General features: G+C 31.9%; 3 protein-coding genes across 5 annotated transcripts; 2 read left to right on the forward strand and 1 right to left on the reverse strand.

Moving 5' to 3' along the window:
- Nucleotides 1-540: 540 nt before the first annotated feature.
- On the forward strand, nt 541-7,776 carry LOC137927115 (mitogen-activated protein kinase p38b-like). Of its 3 annotated transcripts, none has more exons than XM_068770915.1 (9): nt 541-762; nt 1,142-1,278; nt 1,507-1,700; nt 2,206-2,315; nt 2,427-2,551; nt 2,777-2,856; nt 4,676-4,797; nt 4,927-5,057; nt 5,932-7,776. In XM_068770915.1, exons 1-9 carry the CDS (start codon nt 659-661, stop codon nt 6,009-6,011), a joined length of 1,083 nt encoding a protein of 360 aa, XP_068627016.1. In that variant the 5' UTR covers nt 541-658; the 3' UTR covers nt 6,012-7,776. The 3 variants fall into 3 exon arrangements, with proteins under 3 accessions (XP_068627016.1, XP_068627017.1, XP_068627018.1); XM_068770916.1 differs by lacking the exon at nt 2,777-2,856 and adding an exon at nt 3,333-3,412; XM_068770917.1 differs by lacking the exon at nt 5,932-7,776 and having other exon boundaries at nt 4,676-4,801; nt 4,927-5,002.
- Nucleotides 7,777-8,741: 965 nt separating this feature from the next.
- On the reverse strand, nt 8,742-18,116 carry LOC137926540 (E3 ubiquitin-protein ligase Topors-like). The gene is made up of 5 exons (XM_068770174.1): nt 17,951-18,116; nt 16,795-17,014; nt 15,442-15,608; nt 12,635-12,850; nt 8,742-11,503 (listed from the first exon to the last, which is right to left on the reverse strand). Exons 2-5 carry the CDS (start codon nt 17,002-17,004, stop codon nt 9,910-9,912), a joined length of 2,187 nt encoding a protein of 728 aa, XP_068626275.1. The 5' UTR covers nt 17,005-17,014; nt 17,951-18,116; the 3' UTR covers nt 8,742-9,909.
- Nucleotides 18,117-19,857: 1,741 nt separating this feature from the next.
- Nucleotides 19,858-21,161, forward strand: ND-13B (NADH dehydrogenase (ubiquinone) subunit ND-13B). The gene is made up of 3 exons (XM_068770176.1): nt 19,858-20,045; nt 20,232-20,393; nt 20,846-21,161. Exons 1-3 carry the CDS (start codon nt 20,028-20,030, stop codon nt 21,020-21,022), a joined length of 357 nt encoding a protein of 118 aa, XP_068626277.1. The 5' UTR covers nt 19,858-20,027; the 3' UTR covers nt 21,023-21,161.
- The last annotated feature ends 506 nt before the right edge of the window (nt 21,162-21,667 follow it).

Consider the following 21,667-nt stretch of genomic DNA (forward strand, 5'->3'; position numbering starts at 1 on the left):
CATCGGAGTCCAGAAGTGCTATAAAAATGTCGAAAAAGTTATTTGTTCCACGATTTTCAGTCAACTCTGATTGTATAAGAATATCTCTTTTCTGACACAAACACATCATGAAATAAATGTAGGTAGGAAAAATCTATGCCATGTCCTACAGTATCAGAAACAAATGCAGCGCAGAGAATTTTTAATGTGTATATTATCAACTGCACAAAAAAATACCATTCCGTTTTAAGGAAAGCTCTTTAGTTTCCACGGAAAAAATCTCATGTTGCGTTTATTCCGTTTACTTATGATACCGCACAGGAAAGGTTAGCTCATTCGGGCACTCAGAACGAACGAATACTTGTTTTCCAACATTGGAATTATTACATTGTACGTAAATTATTATTAAAAATAGTATAACATAATTTTGAGAGACTTTTTTAATATATCATTTTAGTCGAAGATATTAAATTAATTTCTAATATAAAAAGAAATAAAAAGACAAAATTGATCTTTTACCTATTAGATTGACATGAATGTCCATAGAGAATAGTACTATATTGGTAGTGACAGCTTTTGACAGAAATTTATTCCTATTTTTTGTTTTAAGTTATTTAGATTTGTACAGAAATATTAACCGTGTATAAATTAAAATTTGAAATTATATTTTAAAAACAAAATGCCTCGATTCCATACGGTAGAAATCAACAAAACAGAATGGATTGTACCTGAGCGGTATCAAATGCTTACACCCGTAGGGTCTGGTGCTTATGGCCAGGTTTGGTAAGTGTTTATTTGAAAAAGTTCATTTTTATTTTGTTATTCTAAATTGTCTGTGGCTATTGTGGCTTTTGAACAAAAAGAAAAAGTTAAAAAATGAAATATACCAAGTTAAATATTTTACTATTTTAGATCATTGCCCTGTGTGGGTGGAACAGGTTTAAATATTCGTAGATCATTCCTTCATTATGTTTATAATTATAAAACGTACTCTACACTTTAATTGGTAGACGAATTTTTTTATTTCAATCTATTTATAGACTTGACAAAGATCTTTCATGTAAACATTTTTCTGTGATTAAATTTGGTCGCATATTTTATTATTGGCACATATGTTACATCACCTGACATTTGATTAACAAATATTTTTCGATGTTTACAGTTCTGCTATTGATACACTACATAACATGAAAGTGGCCATTAAAAAGTTGGCAAGACCTTTTCAGTCTGCAGTTCATGCCAAAAGATCATACCGGGAACTTCGGTTACTAAAACATATGAATCATGAAAATGTTATAGGTTTGTAATGTTTGTTTATTTCAGTAATATCATTAATAGTTTATAATGAAATGAATAAATTAATTATGAATCAGCTTTCCATTAAAATTTTCAGTATGAATCAGTATAGCAACTTATATATATTTATTTCTTAATACAAGCAACATTCAATATGCAAGTTCACACAATTGTTATCACAGACTGATATATTATTGGTGATTTTTAATTTAATTTATATGTTTAACTTAGGCTTACTGGATGTGTTCAGTCCAGAGAAAAATCTAGAAGAGTTTCAACAAGTGTATTTGGTGACACATTTGATGGGTGCAGATTTGAACAACATTGTGCGCACACAAAAGTTATCTGATGACCATGTTCAATTCCTTGTTTATCAAATCTTACGTGGTCTGAAATATATTCATTCTGCAGGCATCATTCACAGGGTATATATTTTATTGTCTGTTTAGAGTTTATTTTTGGTTTTGAACATTACAATTACATCAGTAAAATACTTTTAAATATAATATGATGATTGATATTGATCAGAGATTGTATTTTTGGTGAGATGAGGTGTTAATCTAATACGGAAAGCACATATTTATAAAAAAAGTCCTAAAACTTGTGTGAGTGTAAATTATTACTACTAGTTTTTATATAAACATTGTCTCACTTGTACACATTTTCTGATGTAGTTACTCTATGAAAATAGTTTATTATGTCATTTAGGTTTTAGACATTGAACTTTTAAACTCATTGAAACTGAGTATAATTACATATGTATAATAAAATGACTTCAATCAATAATATAATTATTCAATCTCTGATCATGATTCACATGAGTCATGCTGTATTTTATGTGTAAGTTTATAGTAGTAGCATACTTTTACTATAATCTTGTGCTGCAAAAATTATAAAATAATGGTTAATAAAGCTCTTCTTGATCTTTAGGATCTGAAACCTTCTAATATTGCTGTTAATGAAGATTGCGAGTTGAAAATTTTAGATTTTGGTTTAGCAAGGCCTACTGAAACAGAGATGACTGGTTACGTAGCTACAAGGTATCATAAATAACAATTGTTGCTTTTATATCATATATTAATTATTACGTATATTCCCTGAGTTTGCCTTTACAAATACGTGATTTATTTTTAAAACATTTTTATTTACAGATGGTATAGAGCACCAGAAATCATGCTCAATTGGATGCATTACAATCAAACGGTTGATATTTGGTCAGTTGGGTGCATCATGGCAGAACTCCTTACTAGCAGGACACTGTTCCCTGGGTCTGACCGTATCCTTTACTTCATATAGTCATGTCTTTTTTGTCTAACATACCTTAGTTATTTATGAATTTATAGAGTAACACATGATTACCATGTTACTTTAATAATTTATTTGGCATATTTTTATATTTGTGTTTAATTTGATATTTATCAGTATTTTTACATCTATTAAACAGCTTAGCTTTTAGTTAGATGTTACCTTCTTTGCCTGTATACCTTAATGAATGAGACAGATATTCATCAGTTGAACTTAATCATGGAAGTACTTGGAACACCAGGTCAGGAATTTATGCAGAAAATTTCTTCCGAGTCAGTAAGTAGAATGATATAGATAATGTCATCTATGAAGATGTACCTTACTACTTGTTGGTTACAGAATTAGTATCTAACTTCGTTGTGGTTCATTGATATACCCTATTGTCCTGTAAGTGTTTTATGATCAATAGGTCAATCATTAATGAGTTTATAGACTCATGATGTTTGCTATTGGACAAATTTCTCAGGCATTGCATTGAAATCTGAAAGTTGCGGGGTATGTCTTTTCAGATGACAGTTACCATAATATTTTAAAACTCACACTATGATACTGTCTTATGTCATCCATGTTTTCTTTTGTATTGTATTTATACCCTTTCATATAAATGTGTTGAAACATAAAGGAGTACTTGTGCTGTAATGTCAACATAACAGCTTTAGTTTAACATGCTTTTGTCATAAGGTGTGTAACAACATAACTCGCTTATGTAAGCAAAATTGATGCTTGTGTAACCTTAACATTTACGCATTCAGATATTGACCATCTCACAAGGATATTATTCCTATGTGGTAAACCTGAGTCAGAAACTATTGACAAAATAATAAGTGACGAGGTAAGTGAATAATGAGAATTATAAAAATAGTAAAATAATTTATAGTACTTGTAATTTTATTTGGTATGTTTTAATTTTACCACTATATAGAGTATTTAAAACTCAATGCATATATTCATGGTCATTAACAATAGGTGTGAAAGCTTTACAACTTATAAAAATTATGTTGACATTTATTTTAAAACTTTTGCACCTATCACTCTGTATATGAAAGAGATTTCTTCTGTTTACTGGCTCATCACAATATCTCTGGAACCATAAGACTTAGTGATTGGAAATTCCTTTCGTCGAGTAGAGATCGGTTTTAACATTATATGGTTTTGGTGATATCAAAGAATATCTTTTTAATTGCGTTTCCAAAACGCGAGCATTGAGTTCACTTCGTTGATATATAAGATGCTGAGCATCGTGTGTGAGTCCGCTAAAATCAAACGCCTGGTAATTACACTTTGATTTAGGTATCACTTATTCATCTTAAGCTTACTCTTTCTCGGAGGCCCTTATTCCTTGGAGCGGATGTCTATATTAAGTGTAAAGATAAAAAACCTCAATAACTTGAACGGTAATAGATTTTTTCTCCCTACCAAAAGAGGTACGATTAAAGTTATGAGTAATTTAAAAAAAATATTTACGTTCAATTTACTGTAAATATCTTGATTTTATTGTTAATATAGCGAATTATTATTAACTCCTTTTATTATACTAATATTCCTACCATTCTAACAAGAGTTAAAAAGTTTAATGTATATATAAATGGTTTAAATATATTTTAATAAGTTTGCGGTAATACATACGTATTAACAAGCAGCTACAAATTAGGCGGTTTTTAAATAACGCAAATTGCGCCTAAAATTATTCCGACAAATCATACATATTCAAAAATAATACTATAACCCCGCTAGTTGCAGTGGTTTTATACGTAAGTACCAATTTGCGTATTTTATAGTTATTCAATTAACAATTTCTTTTTTTATTTAGCTACGGCATGTATTATCATCATTTCAGCGCTAAGACATTCACTAGTGAACACAGGCCTCCCTCACAAATTTCCAAAGCGACCAATTGAAAGTGCCCTACATCTAACGTCTTCAGACGACTTCAACGAGGTCGTTTGTCTTGTGGACGGACGTCATAGACTCGAGGGACTGTGGTCTCCACTCCGCGGCCACGTCTTAAATATGGCCGAAGATTTTGCATTATTTCAGATCAGCGCTAATTTCAATGTGAAGAATCAGATTAAGTTATTATTGTTATTAACTTCAGGCTCGAAATTACATCCAATCGCTGCCGACCCTCAAACGGCGCGATTTCCGTGAAGTTTTCCGCGGTGCGAACCCGCTTGCCATCAACCTACTAGAGCTCATGCTGGAATTGGATGCTGACAAGTAGGTGGTATATAATGTGATATATTCTAATTCTAAGGACGATAAACCAAGCTAAAGATTTAGTCAAAAATGTAATTAGCAGTAATATATAAATTGTTATTATTCTTATTAATTTATTTTTAATTGTAGGCGTATAACAGCGGAACAAGCGTTGGCGCACGAATACCTCGCGCAATACGCCGACCCCACAGATGAGCCAGTGTCCGCCCCGTACGACCAGAGCTTCGAGGACATGGATCTGCCCGTTGACAAATGGAAAGGTAAACCAGTCGCAACCTTTATTTTATCTGTACTTTTCTTCCTAGTCATTTCAAACCGGTCTAATTATAAATCTAGGGGGAGGCCAGTCTCCAGCGGTGGAGGTCTTACGGTTGAAACAATGATAATGATTAATGTTCTTTATAGGATTGATACTTAATGTAAACGAGATTAAAAATATAAACTCGATATAGTGGTACAATCAATAAATATAAAACACAGAACTGTCTTACAATTTATAACTTAAGAACAGCTGGATCAATTTTTGTGTTTTGCGTTCGTGGATTTGCCTTTTTCCTGAATAGAATAATAGCTATTCAAATTTGAAAATAAGCAACGGCCTAGGCTTGTAACTCATTTATTGACTGTCAGGAGAATGAAATTCATCGGACCAGCTGGTATATAATATTTTGAGATCAAATTTTAATTCACAAGATATTTGAGTGAGAGAGGTTCTATCTTTAAGTTCAGAGTTAGGTATAATATATTTAAGTAAGGTGTTAAGCTTTAAAGCGATAAACGTATAGTTAATTGGCTGTCAATTAATGTATGATAGACCCAGAAATTAATCGTTTTAGAAATAATGAATGACGTAATGATAACATAGTAAGTAGAAGCGTTTTTTTTTCGAATGCGGATTACTACTTATTACAATTATTGTTTACAGTCTGTTCCTGCATACTTTGTATTGACGGGAATCATTCTTATTAAAAAATAATAAATGTAATAAATTCATTCATGTCAGAGTGACAATATACAGTGTGATTGGATAGTCTTAAAAGCTTTTCCACTTATAAACAATTGCATTGTATCTTGAAATGTAAACTTTATGCTACAAATAGTATAAAGATTGATTTATAAACTTAATTTTTGCAGAGCTTGTGTGGAAAGAGGTTGTGGAGTTCAAGCCGCATCCGCAGCACATGAGCACTGTTGTAGAAGTAAATCCTTCATAAGTTACATACCACAAGTTTTAATTTTTTTCTAAAATCATTATTACCTTTATACAACAGTTTTAATATGGCTATAATTGAACTTTTATGTATTCACATATGTTTTAGAAAAACCCCTGTAGCATTTGACTTCTATTGTCCTTTTTTAGTAAATAATGTATAGGAGAAACAGAATAATTATGCCTTATTCAAGTTAATTGAGACAAGTCTTTTATATTTAGCATGTAGAGATTAAAGTCAATTTATAAAGGTGGGTAGCAGTATTTTTTTATTAGCTAAACGCATCGATTTACGTATTTATTAATATATTTTATGTAATTTCCTAAAATAAATATGCAGCTTTTTTGGAAATTTATTGAAAATAATTCTTAGTTATAAAATAGGAAACGGCCAGTACTGCTATTTATACGAAGAAAAGGAATGTTAAGTTCGACCTTTTTATTTAAATAATAATCAACGGTTATAATAACTACATTAATAATTAGACTTGAAAATGGACAAATTTATTTCATTTACATTTAAATAAACAATGTATGTTAAAATGAATAACTAATTTTTGTTTCTTTGACTTGAATCTATGTAGCCTGATACATTTAAAGTAAATTTACGTTCCTAATGCACCCACAAAGAGGATCACAGGTTCGTATATTTTTTTAAGATTTAAAAAAATGAGATTTGAGGAGCAAACCATAAGAGCAATAGAAGATGGCCTAATAATGTATGTATATATACTAAGGTATTTAAAGTCATGTAAAAAATTATGTCTTCCTTTAACACATACTTGGTAATTTTCGTAAACGATGATCATTTTAAAGCATAATCTTTATTTTTATAATTGTATGTGGAAGCGGTTGCAGAGGATTCTATTGTGACATGTTAAAATTAATAGTTACTTTAAAACACTAATGGAAACATACAGTATTTTTATGATTTTCTTATTAATGAATTTAGAATCAAAGCATTTGTTAAACCGAATTGACTACATATTTTCAGATTCGATTTTTAAAATTAAATTACATATTAAGGTGATATGATCGAAGGAATGACAAGCAAAAAGAATTTACTAAAATGTTTTGTGCTTGTATTTTAAATTTTTCATTTATGCCAGGAGTGGTTTTGTGCTTTTCATAGACTCTAAAATAAAGTTAAATAATTTTTTACGTTGCTTTTGTACAGATATCTGATATATGGTTGCGAATTAACCTAAACCGATTTTAACTATTTTTTGAATTGCGCGAAAGCAAGTATTATTAACCAACCATGATGTGAGCCAACACCTAAGAAATATATTTCTACTTATTTATAATCAATTTATTAACGAATATAACTTTTTGTTTCACTATATTTATGAATTACGTCCTAGTGCTCTTCCTCTTTTAGTGTTGAAAAGAGTAGAAAGTAAATATTTTTCCATAGAAATTGCTCCACAGAAACCGTCCATGAAAATTTTGAATATGATTGCTGTCGATACCGCTGTACTGCGCTATTCTCTTCGTCACGCCCGCGCATACCTATGGCGCGGTACAGCGGTTTCGGTAGGATTATATTTGGTCCTACGCAATCACTATCATTCGTTACCCGCGCTACGCTTTGTTTTTGGAAGCTTTGAAGTGAAACTTCACTATTTATGTACTTTAATATACTTTGTAAAAAATATTTTGCCATTATCTTATGTTACCGTGAAACGATTAAATATTTTTATTTTGAATTCGCAACAAGACGTCTTGTTTATTGTATAGCTAGAATTAAGTATAAAACGAGAAAATAAAAATTTACCTCAAGTGTGTCTTTTATTACTACCATCCGTGTTTATATGGGTTTATTTATATTATGTATATAAATGAACCCATGGTTGACAAAAAATTTTTTGATGGAATGTTTCTTGTCTTTGTTATGTAAAAAATATTGAAATTTTTAATTTTCGTGTTATTAATTTAGACTGTTGGTTTGTTGACGCTACTTCGGCAATTAAATTCACCGACAATGTGATCTCTACAGCGGTAGCTACTTGAACTGATAGTAATGTTAGCCAGGCAGTAGCAACCCGTCGATATTCGATCCACATGGACTCCCTTCTGAGCCATAATACTTAACGAGTTTTAAGTGACTCAGCAGTCTAACTATTTGATTATATAGTAGAATGTAGCCTTCGTACTTTGCTATTAATAAAAGTGATTAAGGCACCATCTGCGTCCTGCTCTCTTGAACTACAAATGCAAGTAGAGCAGAAGACTGGTTGATTGTAGGTGTGATATAAAATAATTACACCATACCACATATAGACGCCGCGCCGTTCTGAAACCGAGAATTAGAGAACGCCTAGACCTTAAGACAGGAATCGTACAAAAAATTTAAAGTAGTTCGAAAGCCAATCGGCCTTGTAGCAATAGAGGTACGTTCGTTTACCTGTTTTAGTTAATCGGTTGCCAACTGTCATTTGATACTAGTTAGAAAAGTTTAACTCTTGCCGAAGTAATGTTACCCAGGTAATATAGCATCTGACTAAGTCAAGTTTCGCCATTCGTGGGTTTGTGAGTTTGGATGCTAAATTAGTATTATCGATTGTGTGATCTTCCATACTGCAACTAGGAATAAATATGCGACGACAATTGTAAAGAGTTTGGACAATTACATTATACCTAACGGTTTGGGGGTGTTTTAACAGGATTTTTGTCCTGTATAAAATAAAGTACATATACTTTACCAACGGCGTTTTATTAACCATTAGTTTGTAATATGTTTAACAATATCTATTTATACATTCATTTTCTCGAAGAGATTTTCGATTCCCATTTTACACAAATCTATTATTCTTTTATTTCAAGATAAGTCATATTGAATTTCATTTTATTGCCTTTCAGCCCATGTGTAAGGATTAGCGTCCATTAACCTTCAGCAATAGCACATATGTTTAAAAAATGAAATCAAGATTCATAACTAAATCAAATAGCCTGTAAAACTTGGCGGTTTTATGAAAAGCGTTTTAATATTAATGTTCAACAAATTCTTTTTGTAAAACATGTTACTTGAACTCCTATGGAAGTAACAAGACAGTGTACCTGAATAAACATTATTTAAATTAAAATACAATCTTCAGTGTTTTACAGATAGAAAATATTAGCTGAATATTAGTTGACATCTCTAAATAAAATAATGGCATACATAAAAAAAGGTTTCAATAAAAAATACTCAAATGATTTATCTTGTACATATATTTCTTGAAGCCCTGCATGTCATATGCAATGCATTGAAGTTTTTAAACTCCAAAGGCATTTTTTAGAATGAAGTTGTTTTCACAATCAATAAATTAAGTTTCAGTTACATTATACAAACACTTAACACAGACAAGTAAGTATTTTACCCGTAATGTAAACATATGTTTAAACAATAAAACATACATAAACCAGCGCCATTACTGTATACATCACAATTCTTTGATGGTAGTCTAACTAAAATGGATTTATAATTTTTATAGAAGATTACATGTACTAACATTCATACGTTTCTATTCCATTAATAGCAAATATTTATAAAAGTGTAATGTCTTCAAGGATTTATGTTTTCTATACAATTATCTATAAGTTGTAGAGAATTTGAATTGTTTAAAAATAATTCAGCAATAAGTCCAGTTGCATCATTGAAACATAATAATTAAGTAGTTTACATTACAAATATACATAAAACATATTGAGGAATATACATGGCTGTTTCAAGTAAATAAATGGATATTATCATTAAATCAATATTAAAGCCAAACATATTATAAATTTATTCAATCCGCCAATAATTATGAAGATGACGTTTTGTATTGTTTAAATCATGGTACATGATCCTGCATTAATTTGCGGAACGGAAACCCGTACTATCAATATATAACGTCAGATAATTATATGATACAAATTCAATAAGAGCACGGACTCTTCTTTTGCACAGTCAAATTCAAGGGAAGGTCGTCTTCCGAATCCGTTACATTGTCGTCACTGTGACCAACTGAGCGTCCATATTTCGGTAGAACATCCACTTTCCTAGACCTTGCAGGGGAAGTGATCACAGTCTTTCTTCCCATATCTTCTTCATTTATAGATACACAGATGCTTGAATTTGGTACACCAGAATTAATAACCGTAGTAACATCTTTCGAAAAATGCGAATTACCACTTGAGTTTGAATCACTCGAAGTTTTTTGACTATTAATAACTCTCACAACACTTTTCAGTCTTCTGCTCTCTCGGCCGGATCGACAGTTAGATTTCTCCTGAGTACATTTCTTGCCAGAAGTGCCGCTCGTGCTTGGCTGATCGAGTGTGGGTGCCGCTTGCACCGCAGCTTCAGCAGTGGCTACCTCCGAGTTGGTTTCTTTCTTTTTAGAGGACTTCACACCTTTACCGGAAACAGATTTGTGTTTTTTCGATTTCTCATTTTCAGCATTTGAAATTGGAGCTTTCTTTTCTTTTTGTTGTGTTCGAGATGACTTTCTTTTAGGTTTTTCCTTACTAACTGTGGGCACGGTTTCTTTAGTCTTCCGCCTCGGATTCTTTTTACGCAGTCTTTTCTTTTTATTGGAATTATGGGATTCATTAGACGACTCGGTATGAGTACTGCTTGAGGTAGACACAGAGGGATTTGATCGGATGGAGCAATGCGATTGTGACGAGCTGGAATTGGACTTGGAATCCCAGTCCCGTGCCGGCGACGGCGTGGTGCGGCACGTGTCGGACGTCGTGGCGGTGTCGTTGGAGCGATGCCGTTTCTTTCGTTTAGGAGGCGGGGGTCTATACGTACTGTCCTCGCTCTCAGAGTCACACTCTCGAGTTCTATGCTTTTTTAACATTAACTTTACTAAAGGTACGGGGGCTCTATTTTCTTGACTATCGTGACTTTGAGATTGTTCTGGAACACTATCTTGCACTATCACGTCACTATCCGATCCGAGTAGATCGACTACTTCGGGCGTTCTATCCTGCGGTGGTTTTATATATCCAACAACCATGACTTCTGAAGAATCGTCATCTGTGTCAGACTGGGAAAATGTTTCTATGGGAATGACGTTATTTGTTTCCGGCTCTGGAATGTAATTTTGCGGGTACACTGGCGCCGGCACTCTAGAGGGTCCCGGAGGTGGATCTGCCGGCTCGGAGCTGGACACCATGACTATATCGGAGTCTGCGCTGGCTTCAGATTCGGAGCTCGATATTACCTCATTAACCATGGTAGAAATTCTGGTATCGGTGGTATACTGAACGTTGCGGTCGTAACCGGTCAAGTCGTACGGCGTGGATGCAAAGCAATAGAGTTCGTGCAGGAAATGTTCAGTTCTGTCAGAAAAATAGCGTTGCATCGCTTCTCGGAACTCTGGCGAGTTTATGTGGTATTGAGGAAGTAACTCCAAGATTCTTGAAATGACGTATGCTATGTGCCCAACATTTTCATTTAATAAATAGTGAAGCTCTCGATTAAGCCAGGGAACTAAACGGTGCATTTGCGAGTCATTATACCTTTAATGTAAAAAAAATATTCGGATTAAAGTCAAACAAATTTAAATTATTATTATTTTAAATCGGGACTATTTGCTATCCAAAAATTTTATTTTAATTAATTGTAAGGCTGCGCTAGCTTAAACTTTTCCTTGCTGGACCTAAGTATTATGACAAAATTTCCAGCAACACAAGTTGCAAGAGGTTATTGAAATGGTGCCAAAGATTTATTAATATAAATTCTCCCACAAACATTAGAATACTAACCTACAATTAAAAGCTATAGTTTGTACCAATTCTTAACGCTAGAGCATTATCGATTAATTCGCAAGCAAAACACAAGCTATAAACGCATGGAAAACGAACAACGCAAGCGAAATTCAATAACAAAGTCATTTTTCAATAAAATTGTAGTAATTGTCTTTTTTTTAAGTAGCTCAATAATATTGTGCAATTATAAAAGTTTCATAAGAATGGTAAAAAATCGTTCGACACCTTAAGGTAGTGGTCAGTTATCAGTCTCGTAATTTGAATATTATAGAAATTATATAGCGCCCTCAAACCACAACACAGTATTGCTTACAGAAGCAATGCAAGAGAAAAGCTATATAAATGTTGAATGCATTCTCTTAACGCGAATGGACTGATCAATTGAATCGTGATTGTCTACCGGTATACCCACACCGCGCCACTCTAGTACTACCGAAACCGCTGTACCACGCCTTTGGAAAGCGCGGCGAGGAAAATAAATAGGAAGTCAAAATTCACAAGGACTGAATGCAAGCCACTTCTTATAGGTCATTGGAAATTTCCGATAGTCGAGGCTTATATCCAGCAGTGGACATCCTATGGCTAAGATGGGAAAGGAAGTCAATGATATCAGTGATCAGTAGATGGCAAGGCTAATTAATTAGCGCATGGCTAGAAAAACACAAATTATTTTTAAAAAGCACACCGCCTGTCGCGCTTTTGTTTATCATCATGATATCAGCCTATAGACGCTCACTGCAAGTCAGTCCACCGAGTGAGGAGTTAACCAAGCCGCGTCTACCGACTTGTGGTCGCACTTCGAGAGCCTTCATCATAAATTCGTAAGTTGCTCTTACTAACATGCATATAATATTTTATTGATGATTGTAAAATTTAGCTTACCTATAAAAAAATGGCGAACAATCTCTATACCGTCCGGTGAAATCAGGCAGCGGGCGAGCCCATAGATTGTGGCGGTACACGGTTCGTCGGAAGGAAGCTGGCGACCGACGACGGGGAGGAGTACGAGATGCCGGCAGCACGTCCGTCATCATTGGGTAATGGAGCAACAACTGTTGGATCGCTATTGACTCTCTTCGCGGCAGCGTCAGAGTAGTCCTGATGAGAACACAAACACAATTTAAATTTTATGGTGACAATAGGTCTTTCTTCATAAAACATTTTAACCCGCCAAATAGCATTGCATGAAATATTATACAGGAATTCTCGATTTATTAAGTGCTCTATAAAGTATTGTAAACTACTCAAAACAAAATAGGGCCCACCGCAACTTTGTCTCTAATCGTGTTTATAAATAAATCATATACTAATCATTGACAAAATGAAGCACTACCACTACCACGCACACATGTTTATGAGTTCATAATGATGTTTTAAAAGTTAACTTTTTTTTTGATTTTAAGTGGGTAGACAAAAAAGTAAAGTGCTAAAAATTTATCCATTTCTTAAATTTTCAATCGTTTGTGTTCTCAGTCTTGCTTTAAGCGCAATACTTTGATCACACTTTGTTTAGCTGTGTTTTTTTCGTTTCGGCATTATTCCCGATTACAATGCCAGGTTCTCGTCGTCATATGGATGTGGAAACTTCGACAAGGGCAGTTCTTTTACTTCAAGAGGGAGAATCGCCAAGGTCGGTTGCATCTCGCCTTGGTGTGTCACGGCGAGCTATTCGAAACGTATGGGAGCGGTTCCAGGAGACAGGTAGTATGGCTAGAAGACCTGGATCAGGAAGGATTCGAGCCACAACTGCTCAAGAAGACCGGTACATTCGATTGACTGCGCGCCGGGACCGCACGACAACCGCCCGGACATTGCAATCCCGGCTAAAGCAATCTACTGGCACACGCGTTAGTGGTCAAACCATTCGGAATCGACTCCACGAGGACGGGCAACATTCTAGGATGCGTGTTATTCGTTTAAAATTAACAAGGGCTCACCGGGCAACACGTTTGAGGTTTGCGCGTGAGCATTTGGACTGGACCATGGACAATTGGAGGACAGTACTCTTTTCAGACGAGTGTAAAGTTAAGTTTTTTAGCGATGACAGACGTGTACTTGTGTGGAGAAGAGAAGGAGAACGTTTTACTGAACCATGCATGCACGGTACTGATCGTTTTGAGGGCCCGAGTGTGATGATATGGCGCGGTATAAGCTTGTTAGGCAAAACAGAGCTGGTGATCTTGAACGAAGAGACGGTAACTACAGCCAGTTACGTCGAGCAAGTAATCTGACCTTATGTCATCCCATATTCACAAAGAGTAGGTGATAATTTTGTGTTTATGCAAGACAACGCTCGTGCGCCTACAGCTAGGGTCACTCAGAGGGCACTTTCTGATGCCAATATCTCGGTTTTACCTTGGCCAGCAATGAGTTCCGATCTCAACCCGATTGAGCATTTATAGGATCAATTGAAAAGAAGTCTTAAAGAGATCCATAGCCACTATAACAGCCAACAGGACCTCATAAACGCGCTGAAACTCTGTTGGGAACGAATACCCGATCAAAACATCACTCATCTGATTGAGAGTGTTCCAGATAGGCTCAGAGAGTGCATAAGAAACAAAGGAGGTCCTACTCGATACTAAAGAAAAGCTCCCGGCAAGTTTATTAAAAACAAACAGTGACTATAAAAGTTTTTATTGACAGTCTACTTAGTGCTCATTTTCTCTAAAAATGTGTATTTGAGTGTATTGCGATAAAATTAAACAATTCAAACGTTATTTTGTGTTTACTTAATGTGTAAAACCCTAATTCAACATCAACTAATTGTAAAAATTTAATAATCATGTATGCACATAAATTAAGGGGCAAAATGATGGTGGGCCCTATTTTGTTTTGAGTAGTATAAATAAATCTATGAAGATGCTTAATGCAGGCTGCTTCCGACTGGCTCTATTGGAAATCTTTAGGGAAACCCTATGTTCAGCAATATGACCGAAATGATGATGATCATGATAGCATTCTATTAATACATTCAGATTCCCGTATTTACATAGAATTATTGGAAGTAGAAAAGATTAGGCACTCTGAAATATGTTACATTAATTTATCTTTGGCAGTTCAATGCAAGCAGGGACAGATAGTAAGTAATAATCAATTTAAATATTTAGTAATAGGAATTTGGAAAGGCTTTTTCATAGTATATTAAAATAACATTGTTTATTATTTCTGGAACTACTGGATAGGGTGTAGTATACATTAAATACTAATTACCTGTACTAACTTCACAATAAGAAATATTTATTTTAAATAAGATAATTCATAAATAGTATGAAATATACACATATTACCCTTAAATAAACTTTCGAGATATAGAATGTTTGCTTTAATTTTAACATTGAAAAGAGCATAAATTGTTTGTGAAAGTTTAGGTACAAGAAAAAAACACAAATTTTCGAATTTATGCACCAAATCATAAAAATCCTCGCATGACATGTTATGCTTAAAATAAATGGTTACAAAATAAATGGTTACAACTATAATCCCTAAGTTGCTATTTACTACAAAAATATGTGTTCTGGAAATTATTTTTTTAAATAACAATTTTATTGCAATTACTTCTTTCCACATCATTATTCTATGCCCAGAAACATTTTTTTATAATTATGTTATTAATCTCTTACATATACACAGAAAATTTATTTAAATTATCTTAATGATCAAAAGTAAATACAACAATCAATTATTACCTGTATCTAAATCTCCGTGTAGTTGTAAGACTATCTATGTCAATCCTTTCTGTAGTTTCCTCTGTCTGTCTTTGCTCAACCATGTATTCTTCATATTGATGGTTTGACCTTACATTGTGAATTATAGATCTGAAATTCTGTTTGCACAGTGGACATTCTGCTTTTACCTGCAATATTTCATTTGAATGGGTTTTATAAAACTTCCTTGAGTTTAGATGAAACTATTATTTAAATTTTCAGATTACAGTTATATACTATTTGTGTAATATATCTTTTTGCAGAGACACGAATGTTTAAGCTTGATTAGCTTCAATCACAAATAGGAAATTATATGCAGTTAATAACACCATAAAATTTTTGTACATTTTATACTCTGAATCAATAATTTAACAAATTAGTAATGGAGAGACATGCAGAAGAACCAACATCACAGACATAACTCAAAAAATTATTCATCAGGATGTTGTTATTAGCCCTTATAAGTGACACTGTTTACAAGTGTCACAAATGTCTAATGGAGGCAAGTAGTAACAACTTAATAACACTAAGGGTTAAAAATCCAAAGAGACTCCAGAGGCAATAATGCTGCAGATGAGCTGATTTGGAGAGGCTCCAGCATGCAAAAGGTGCTTGAGTGGTGACCCCAAGCAAAGACAAGTCATTGTGGAAATCTTTGAGGGAGACTTAAGCCTTGTAGTTGATGTCTATCAACAATTAACATAACTAATTCCAGACACTGGAATACCTTTATTTATGTCATTTACATATTTAAAAGGATAAAAAGATTTGTTGACCCATCAGCATTTATAGGTTAACTGGATTTGAAGTACCAAATCCAGTTTACTTGGTCCCTTTAATAATAATAGACCTTAAGGTCTCTCTTAAATACCTCATCATAAGCAATTACATTATTTATTTCACCAGATAAAAAATATAAAGTTTTCATTATATAATGGCTAAAAATTGTGGTATTAAAGATAAATATTGATACAATGATTATTACCATTAAATATTAAATTGTATACAAGATAACTACATCACATTGTATAAGCACTTTGTATTTTTATAAAAAAATTATGAAAAAAAATTACTTACAGCATTTTTTGTTTAGTTGGTTCAATCACCAACAAACACAATATTTTTGTGATAAATATATCATGCCCTTGCATATAAATTATAAAAGAAAATAGAGAAAAGTGAGAAATCAAATCTGTTCTAGTACTGATATTTTTTTATTTATATGGATCATTAATCTATCATATCATATTGCATATTTCATACCATAATGCATATTAATACCATTGACACAATAACCAACATGTTAACACAGCAACCTATAAAACATCAACTTACCTTACTCCATGTCAATAGACATTTGAAACAAAACTGGTGTAAGCAGGAATCAGTAAATGACTTGTTACGGCATGTTCCTAAACAAATTGCACAATTGGGTGGTGGTGAACCTCTACCACTTCCATGTTGGGGACTACTGTCATCACTTTTGATGCTGCTTGGATTTGCCCCAGAGCTGTCATCTTGGGCTGCAGCTGATAATGTCTCCATTTCAATAAATCTGAAAATATTATTTATTTTGATAAAACACATTGTTTCCAGAGTTCATCAAAGGCACATGAATTAAAAGTTGTTTTTTTTTCCTGATGACTACATTAGTTACTTTTTATGATATACATTTAGTTGAAAATTATTCTTTTCACCTAAAAGTTTTTCAATTACATTTAAAGGAGTATATTCGGGTCTATCCTACTGGAGGTCCTCAAAATAGGTACTACCAAGATGTGTGTTCACCTGCTGCCAAAAGAGTGTGTAATCAGCCTACATGTAGTGCATGTAGGTACATGTAATCAGAATAATGTATCCTATATCTAAAGATGAGCATAGAAGTACTATTAAGCCATTAAGGGCTGTCTATATCACTTACTGTCAAAATAATAACTTGCACATTTGTCCCTCCTATAAAGTAACATTATTAACAGAATTTAAACACAACAGCAAAATACATTGTCTCTTTAAATTATAACATTGTACCAAATACATTTTAACTCAAATAAAAATGAATTAAAAAGAAAATAAAAAAGAATTAAGATCATAATATTATATTTTCAGTAAAATTGCTATTGCTTGCTTTATATATACTACTTACCAGAAAGCAATAGTTAAAACTGCATCATAAGGTTTCAAAAAAATGTTAAATGGTTATAAAATTAAAAAAAGAACTAACTCTAGTGGTAATGTTAAATAAACATGGATTGATATTGATATTTTATTTACATTACATTCTCACAAATCAGTTATAATCACTGTAAAACACACATATTTAATAAGTTAGAAAAAAATGTCAATTTTTTTTTACTGCTTCATAGGTATTTCCCTTATCACCTACTTTAAGCTGCTAAAAAACGAATACAAATTGTCGTCTCAATCTGTTTCTGAGAAATGTAAGGAAGATGCGATCTCATTGAACATGTTTATCAAAAAATGTAATACATACCTTTGTTGACTATTCCTTCAACGAATGCTCATTGTAAACTTATTATACACTTAATCACTAGCTAGTTTAAGAACCCCATTACTATTTTTTCTCATGTCACAAATCTTTATCACTTTATTGTCAATGTGCGTTATGCTCTTGACAAACTAAATATATGAGATCCGTATTCAGAGAAGACAGGAGCAGGACAGGTACAGATATATATGTAGACAATTATATAGATTCAAATAATATTGACCATTGAAACATAAATGCTAGATGTTATCCATAATAAGGTCTATAATCTATACATAGTTCATTGATATAATGACCCAGTAAGAGCTAAATTGATAAAATTGCAAATTTGTTAAAATATACTAATAATGGTGCATTGTTTTATGAATCTTAGTCACGAAAAAACTTAATATTGCTCTGAGAAATATCTACCCTATATATAAATATTAAATTAAAAGTTGAATATAAAAGGAATTTTCAGTTATATAATTTGATTATTCTTTTATGATTTATTTCCAACATTATTTAAATTTACGAAAATTAAAAAGTAGTGCATAACCGCTATATTGTTTGAATTATAACTTAATTTTCCAAAATTGCGATCACACATGGGATGCGACAATGAAAGAAAAAATAAATCCAAAATTTTAAAAATAATGTTTTTAATTCAATCATAATTGTTCTTAATCATTTGTATTTTAATGTAAATATATGTAATTGTCGATGATCTATCTAACAAACAAATAAAGAAAGAAATAAGGCTACAACAATTTTTTTGTCATAAATCCCGATAAAAACATTAACATAAATAAATTATTAATAACGAGCACAGGTCGCGTATTTAAATGCATATTTACAGAAAGATAAAAATAAATGTTGTATTCAAAACATCCCGGGATAGATAAGCCAGCGAAACGGATAACTATACTGGCTTAAATGAGTATATAGACAACATTGCCATTGCTTTGATAAATAAAATACTTATTACATATACATATTGTTACTTATATTAGTAAATAGTTATTTTATTTATAAATACTACGTCAGCACTAATACGAAACCGTCTTACTAATTCCTTAGCTAAAAAATAACTTTGGGCAAACGTGTATGCTAATAACGGACCTCTGATAATAAGCAAAAAGTTTTCTTTACCAACAAAATGTTACTGATAATATACAAAAATCGATGTATATCCGATTGAAGTGTATCGATTGGTCTTTAACATTTAAGTTTTTGGTCATCACTGTCTAGATGCAGGCAACATAGGGGCCTTAAAAAGGTGTAGCGAATAAAGTAGCGCAGCTTCCTAAATTTTTGCGCAAATGCGATAACCATGTTACATAAACAATTTTATTTTCACAATCTAAGTAAAATGTAAAATAGTGTTTACTTGTATGCGCTATTAACAATTACAGATGTTATAGAGTTTTTCAAGGGTTCTTCGTAATGCCAAACAAAATTCCTAAGTTTAATATTTAAATATTTAAAAGCAAAAATTTTTATAAATCGGATGGCGATAGGGGTGGGCAGAGACAATAAATTCTTACTATTTTGTCAAGCTTTAATATTTTAAAGATAAAAATAAAATCCCATAAAAGGCAGTAATAATATTAGTCCAATAATGGTGCAAAACATAGGCATGTAGCTATACTTGTATTAACGGATATAATGAAACACGATTAATTGTTTGTTTCATAAGAATTAGAAAAAAAACTAAGAATTAGACGCAAAAAAGCTAAATATACCTGAAAAAAATCTTATTAATTAATAATATTCCTCTATTACTAAATTTAAGGAGTTAATTTTTAGGAGTTATGAACGTTTAATAATATAAAAATTCCTAAACGCAATTCGATGAATTGTTTGAAAATGCATTTGACTGACTGACTATTTTGGAAAAATAGAATACAACAGTAGATGTTCGGTGAAACTGCTCGTGAACTGTCACAATTTTCGCTATTGTCACTGCTATAAAAATAATATAATTTAATTTTGACACACGACGGGTTTCTAATGAGTTTGTGATTATAGTTTAATATTCAACTGGAAATATCGCGATATATATTAAAATTCCCTAAACACAATGGGTGTTTTAAAAAAGGTTAAACAATTGCTATATCGTGTTTTGTTTTTGGAATACTTGTTATATAACGTAATATTATTAACGATTATTCCACGGTTCTTTGTGTTTTGTTTAATTTCTATCTTGCATTTTATTCATGTGTTTACTTGTTTAGTTTCTCTTACATCATTACGAGTATAAATAATTACTTAATTTGTTTTACAGACAACAGGTCTTATGGGTTTAGCTGTGGCTCCTAATCCTCATCACACGCTGAGTTCGCTTTACGGTAAAATATTAAGAACTTTGCAAAAGATGCCCTCTGATGCCGCTTACAGGAAATTTACGGAACAAATAGTACGTGAGAGAGCAGCAGTGCTACAACAGGTACTTTTATATTTATTAGGTTTATAATTAAAGATTTTTACATATAGGTTAACACAAGTAGTGTCACAAAAAAATAAGTATATTTATATTAGGTTGATAATTATTTTGTAAAGAATTCTGATAATTTACAGTCTAAGAAATGAAAAATGAATGTTTTATTGTTCCAATAACTTAAAATTATTTTTTTAACTTATATCATTTCATTTTTAAATTGTTTACCATGCTATTAAAATTATTATTCAATAATTGACTAGAAAATCTCAAAACAGCAATTTGCTTGTGCTTTAAATGTAATTGGCCTATTAATTAATGAAAAAAATTATGCAAAATCTAGTTTGTAAAACATTTTTAAAGTAGAAAAAATGATAAATTATTCAATAAATAATTATAGTGTAATAATCATTTTTGCTTATGCTAGTTTATGTTTCAAATATGTTTTGTTATTATTACAGACAAAAGATACATTTGAATTAGAATCTAAAATAAATTGTGGTCAAGCAGAAGAACTTATTATTCAGGCTGAAAATGAACTGAACTTGGCAAGAAAAATGCTTAATTGGAAGCCATGGGAACCTCTTGTTGCTAAGCCTCCCAAAGGTCAATGGGATTGGCCTCCTGCAAAAGCTTAAACCAGTGTAAAGACAGATATTCTTGAAATTTTTAGTTTGTTTAAATTATACATCTAGACGAGATAACAAAACTATTGGTAATGTTAGTCAAATTTGTTTGCATTATTAAGGTTATCAATAAAAGATTTTGTTTATAAAACGTTTTTATTTGTGAATTAATAGAAACTCCTTTTATAGTTAGCTCATTTCAAAATACTTATTTAAAAATGTACAATTCCAAATGCTTATACAGTAAGTAAAAAATATTATAAATAACTTAATACTTTAAACAATATAAAATTGATTTGTAAGTTGTAAAAAATCATGATTCATAGTATTACATAAATAAAGAATACAGAAGAAATTATTCTAAGAAAATTAATTAAAAAATATTAACGACAATATGAACATGAGATGGCAGTAAAAATATTGCTACTTATCAACCTTCATTTTTATTAACAGCAATACAAAATTCAACAAATATTTCTCTTTGGTTGTTCCAGAATAAATATAAATAAAATTCCTTTTTATAGACCATGCAACATATAGTGAAAATAATTATAGGAGTATATAAAATACAAAAAATATACTTTTATAATTCATACAAGAAAATTGTCATGAGTAAAGAAAGTACAAATTTACATTTTAACTTCCATCCTTTCAGTA

The sequence above is a fragment of the Battus philenor genome, unplaced genomic scaffold, assembly GCF_028537555.1.
Source record: "Battus philenor isolate CCGP_79_NKW_IND1 unplaced genomic scaffold, ilBatPhil1.0.hap1 SCAF_3, whole genome shotgun sequence".
In the NCBI taxonomy this organism is placed as follows: Eukaryota; Metazoa; Arthropoda; class Insecta; order Lepidoptera; family Papilionidae; genus Battus; species Battus philenor.

Excerpts from the sequence above, each read along its gene's own strand:
- LOC137927115 (XM_068770915.1), top strand. The coding sequence starts at position 659 with ATGCCTCGATTCCATACGGTAGAAATCAACAAAACAGAATGGATTGTA. Across the intron at positions 2,857-4,675 it reads AGAAAATTTCTTCCGAGTCA|GCTCGAAATTACATCCAATC; the intron begins GTAAGTAGAATG and ends TATTAACTTCAG. Across the intron at positions 5,058-5,931 it reads GCCCGTTGACAAATGGAAAG|AGCTTGTGTGGAAAGAGGTT; the intron begins GTAAACCAGTCG and ends TAATTTTTGCAG.
- LOC137926540 (XM_068770174.1), bottom strand. The coding sequence starts at position 17,004 with ATGGAGACATTATCAGCTGCAGCCCAAGATGACAGCTCTGGGGCAAAT. Across the intron at positions 12,851-15,441 it reads ACACGGAGATTTAGATACAG|GACTACTCTGACGCTGCCGC; the intron begins GTAATAATTGAT and ends TGTTCTCATCAG. Across the intron at positions 11,504-12,634 it reads TGTTCGCCATTTTTTTATAG|GTATAATGACTCGCAAATGC; the intron begins GTAAGCTAAATT and ends TTTACATTAAAG.
- ND-13B (XM_068770176.1), top strand. Across the intron at positions 20,394-20,845 it reads GAGCAGCAGTGCTACAACAG|ACAAAAGATACATTTGAATT; the intron begins GTACTTTTATAT and ends TTATTATTACAG.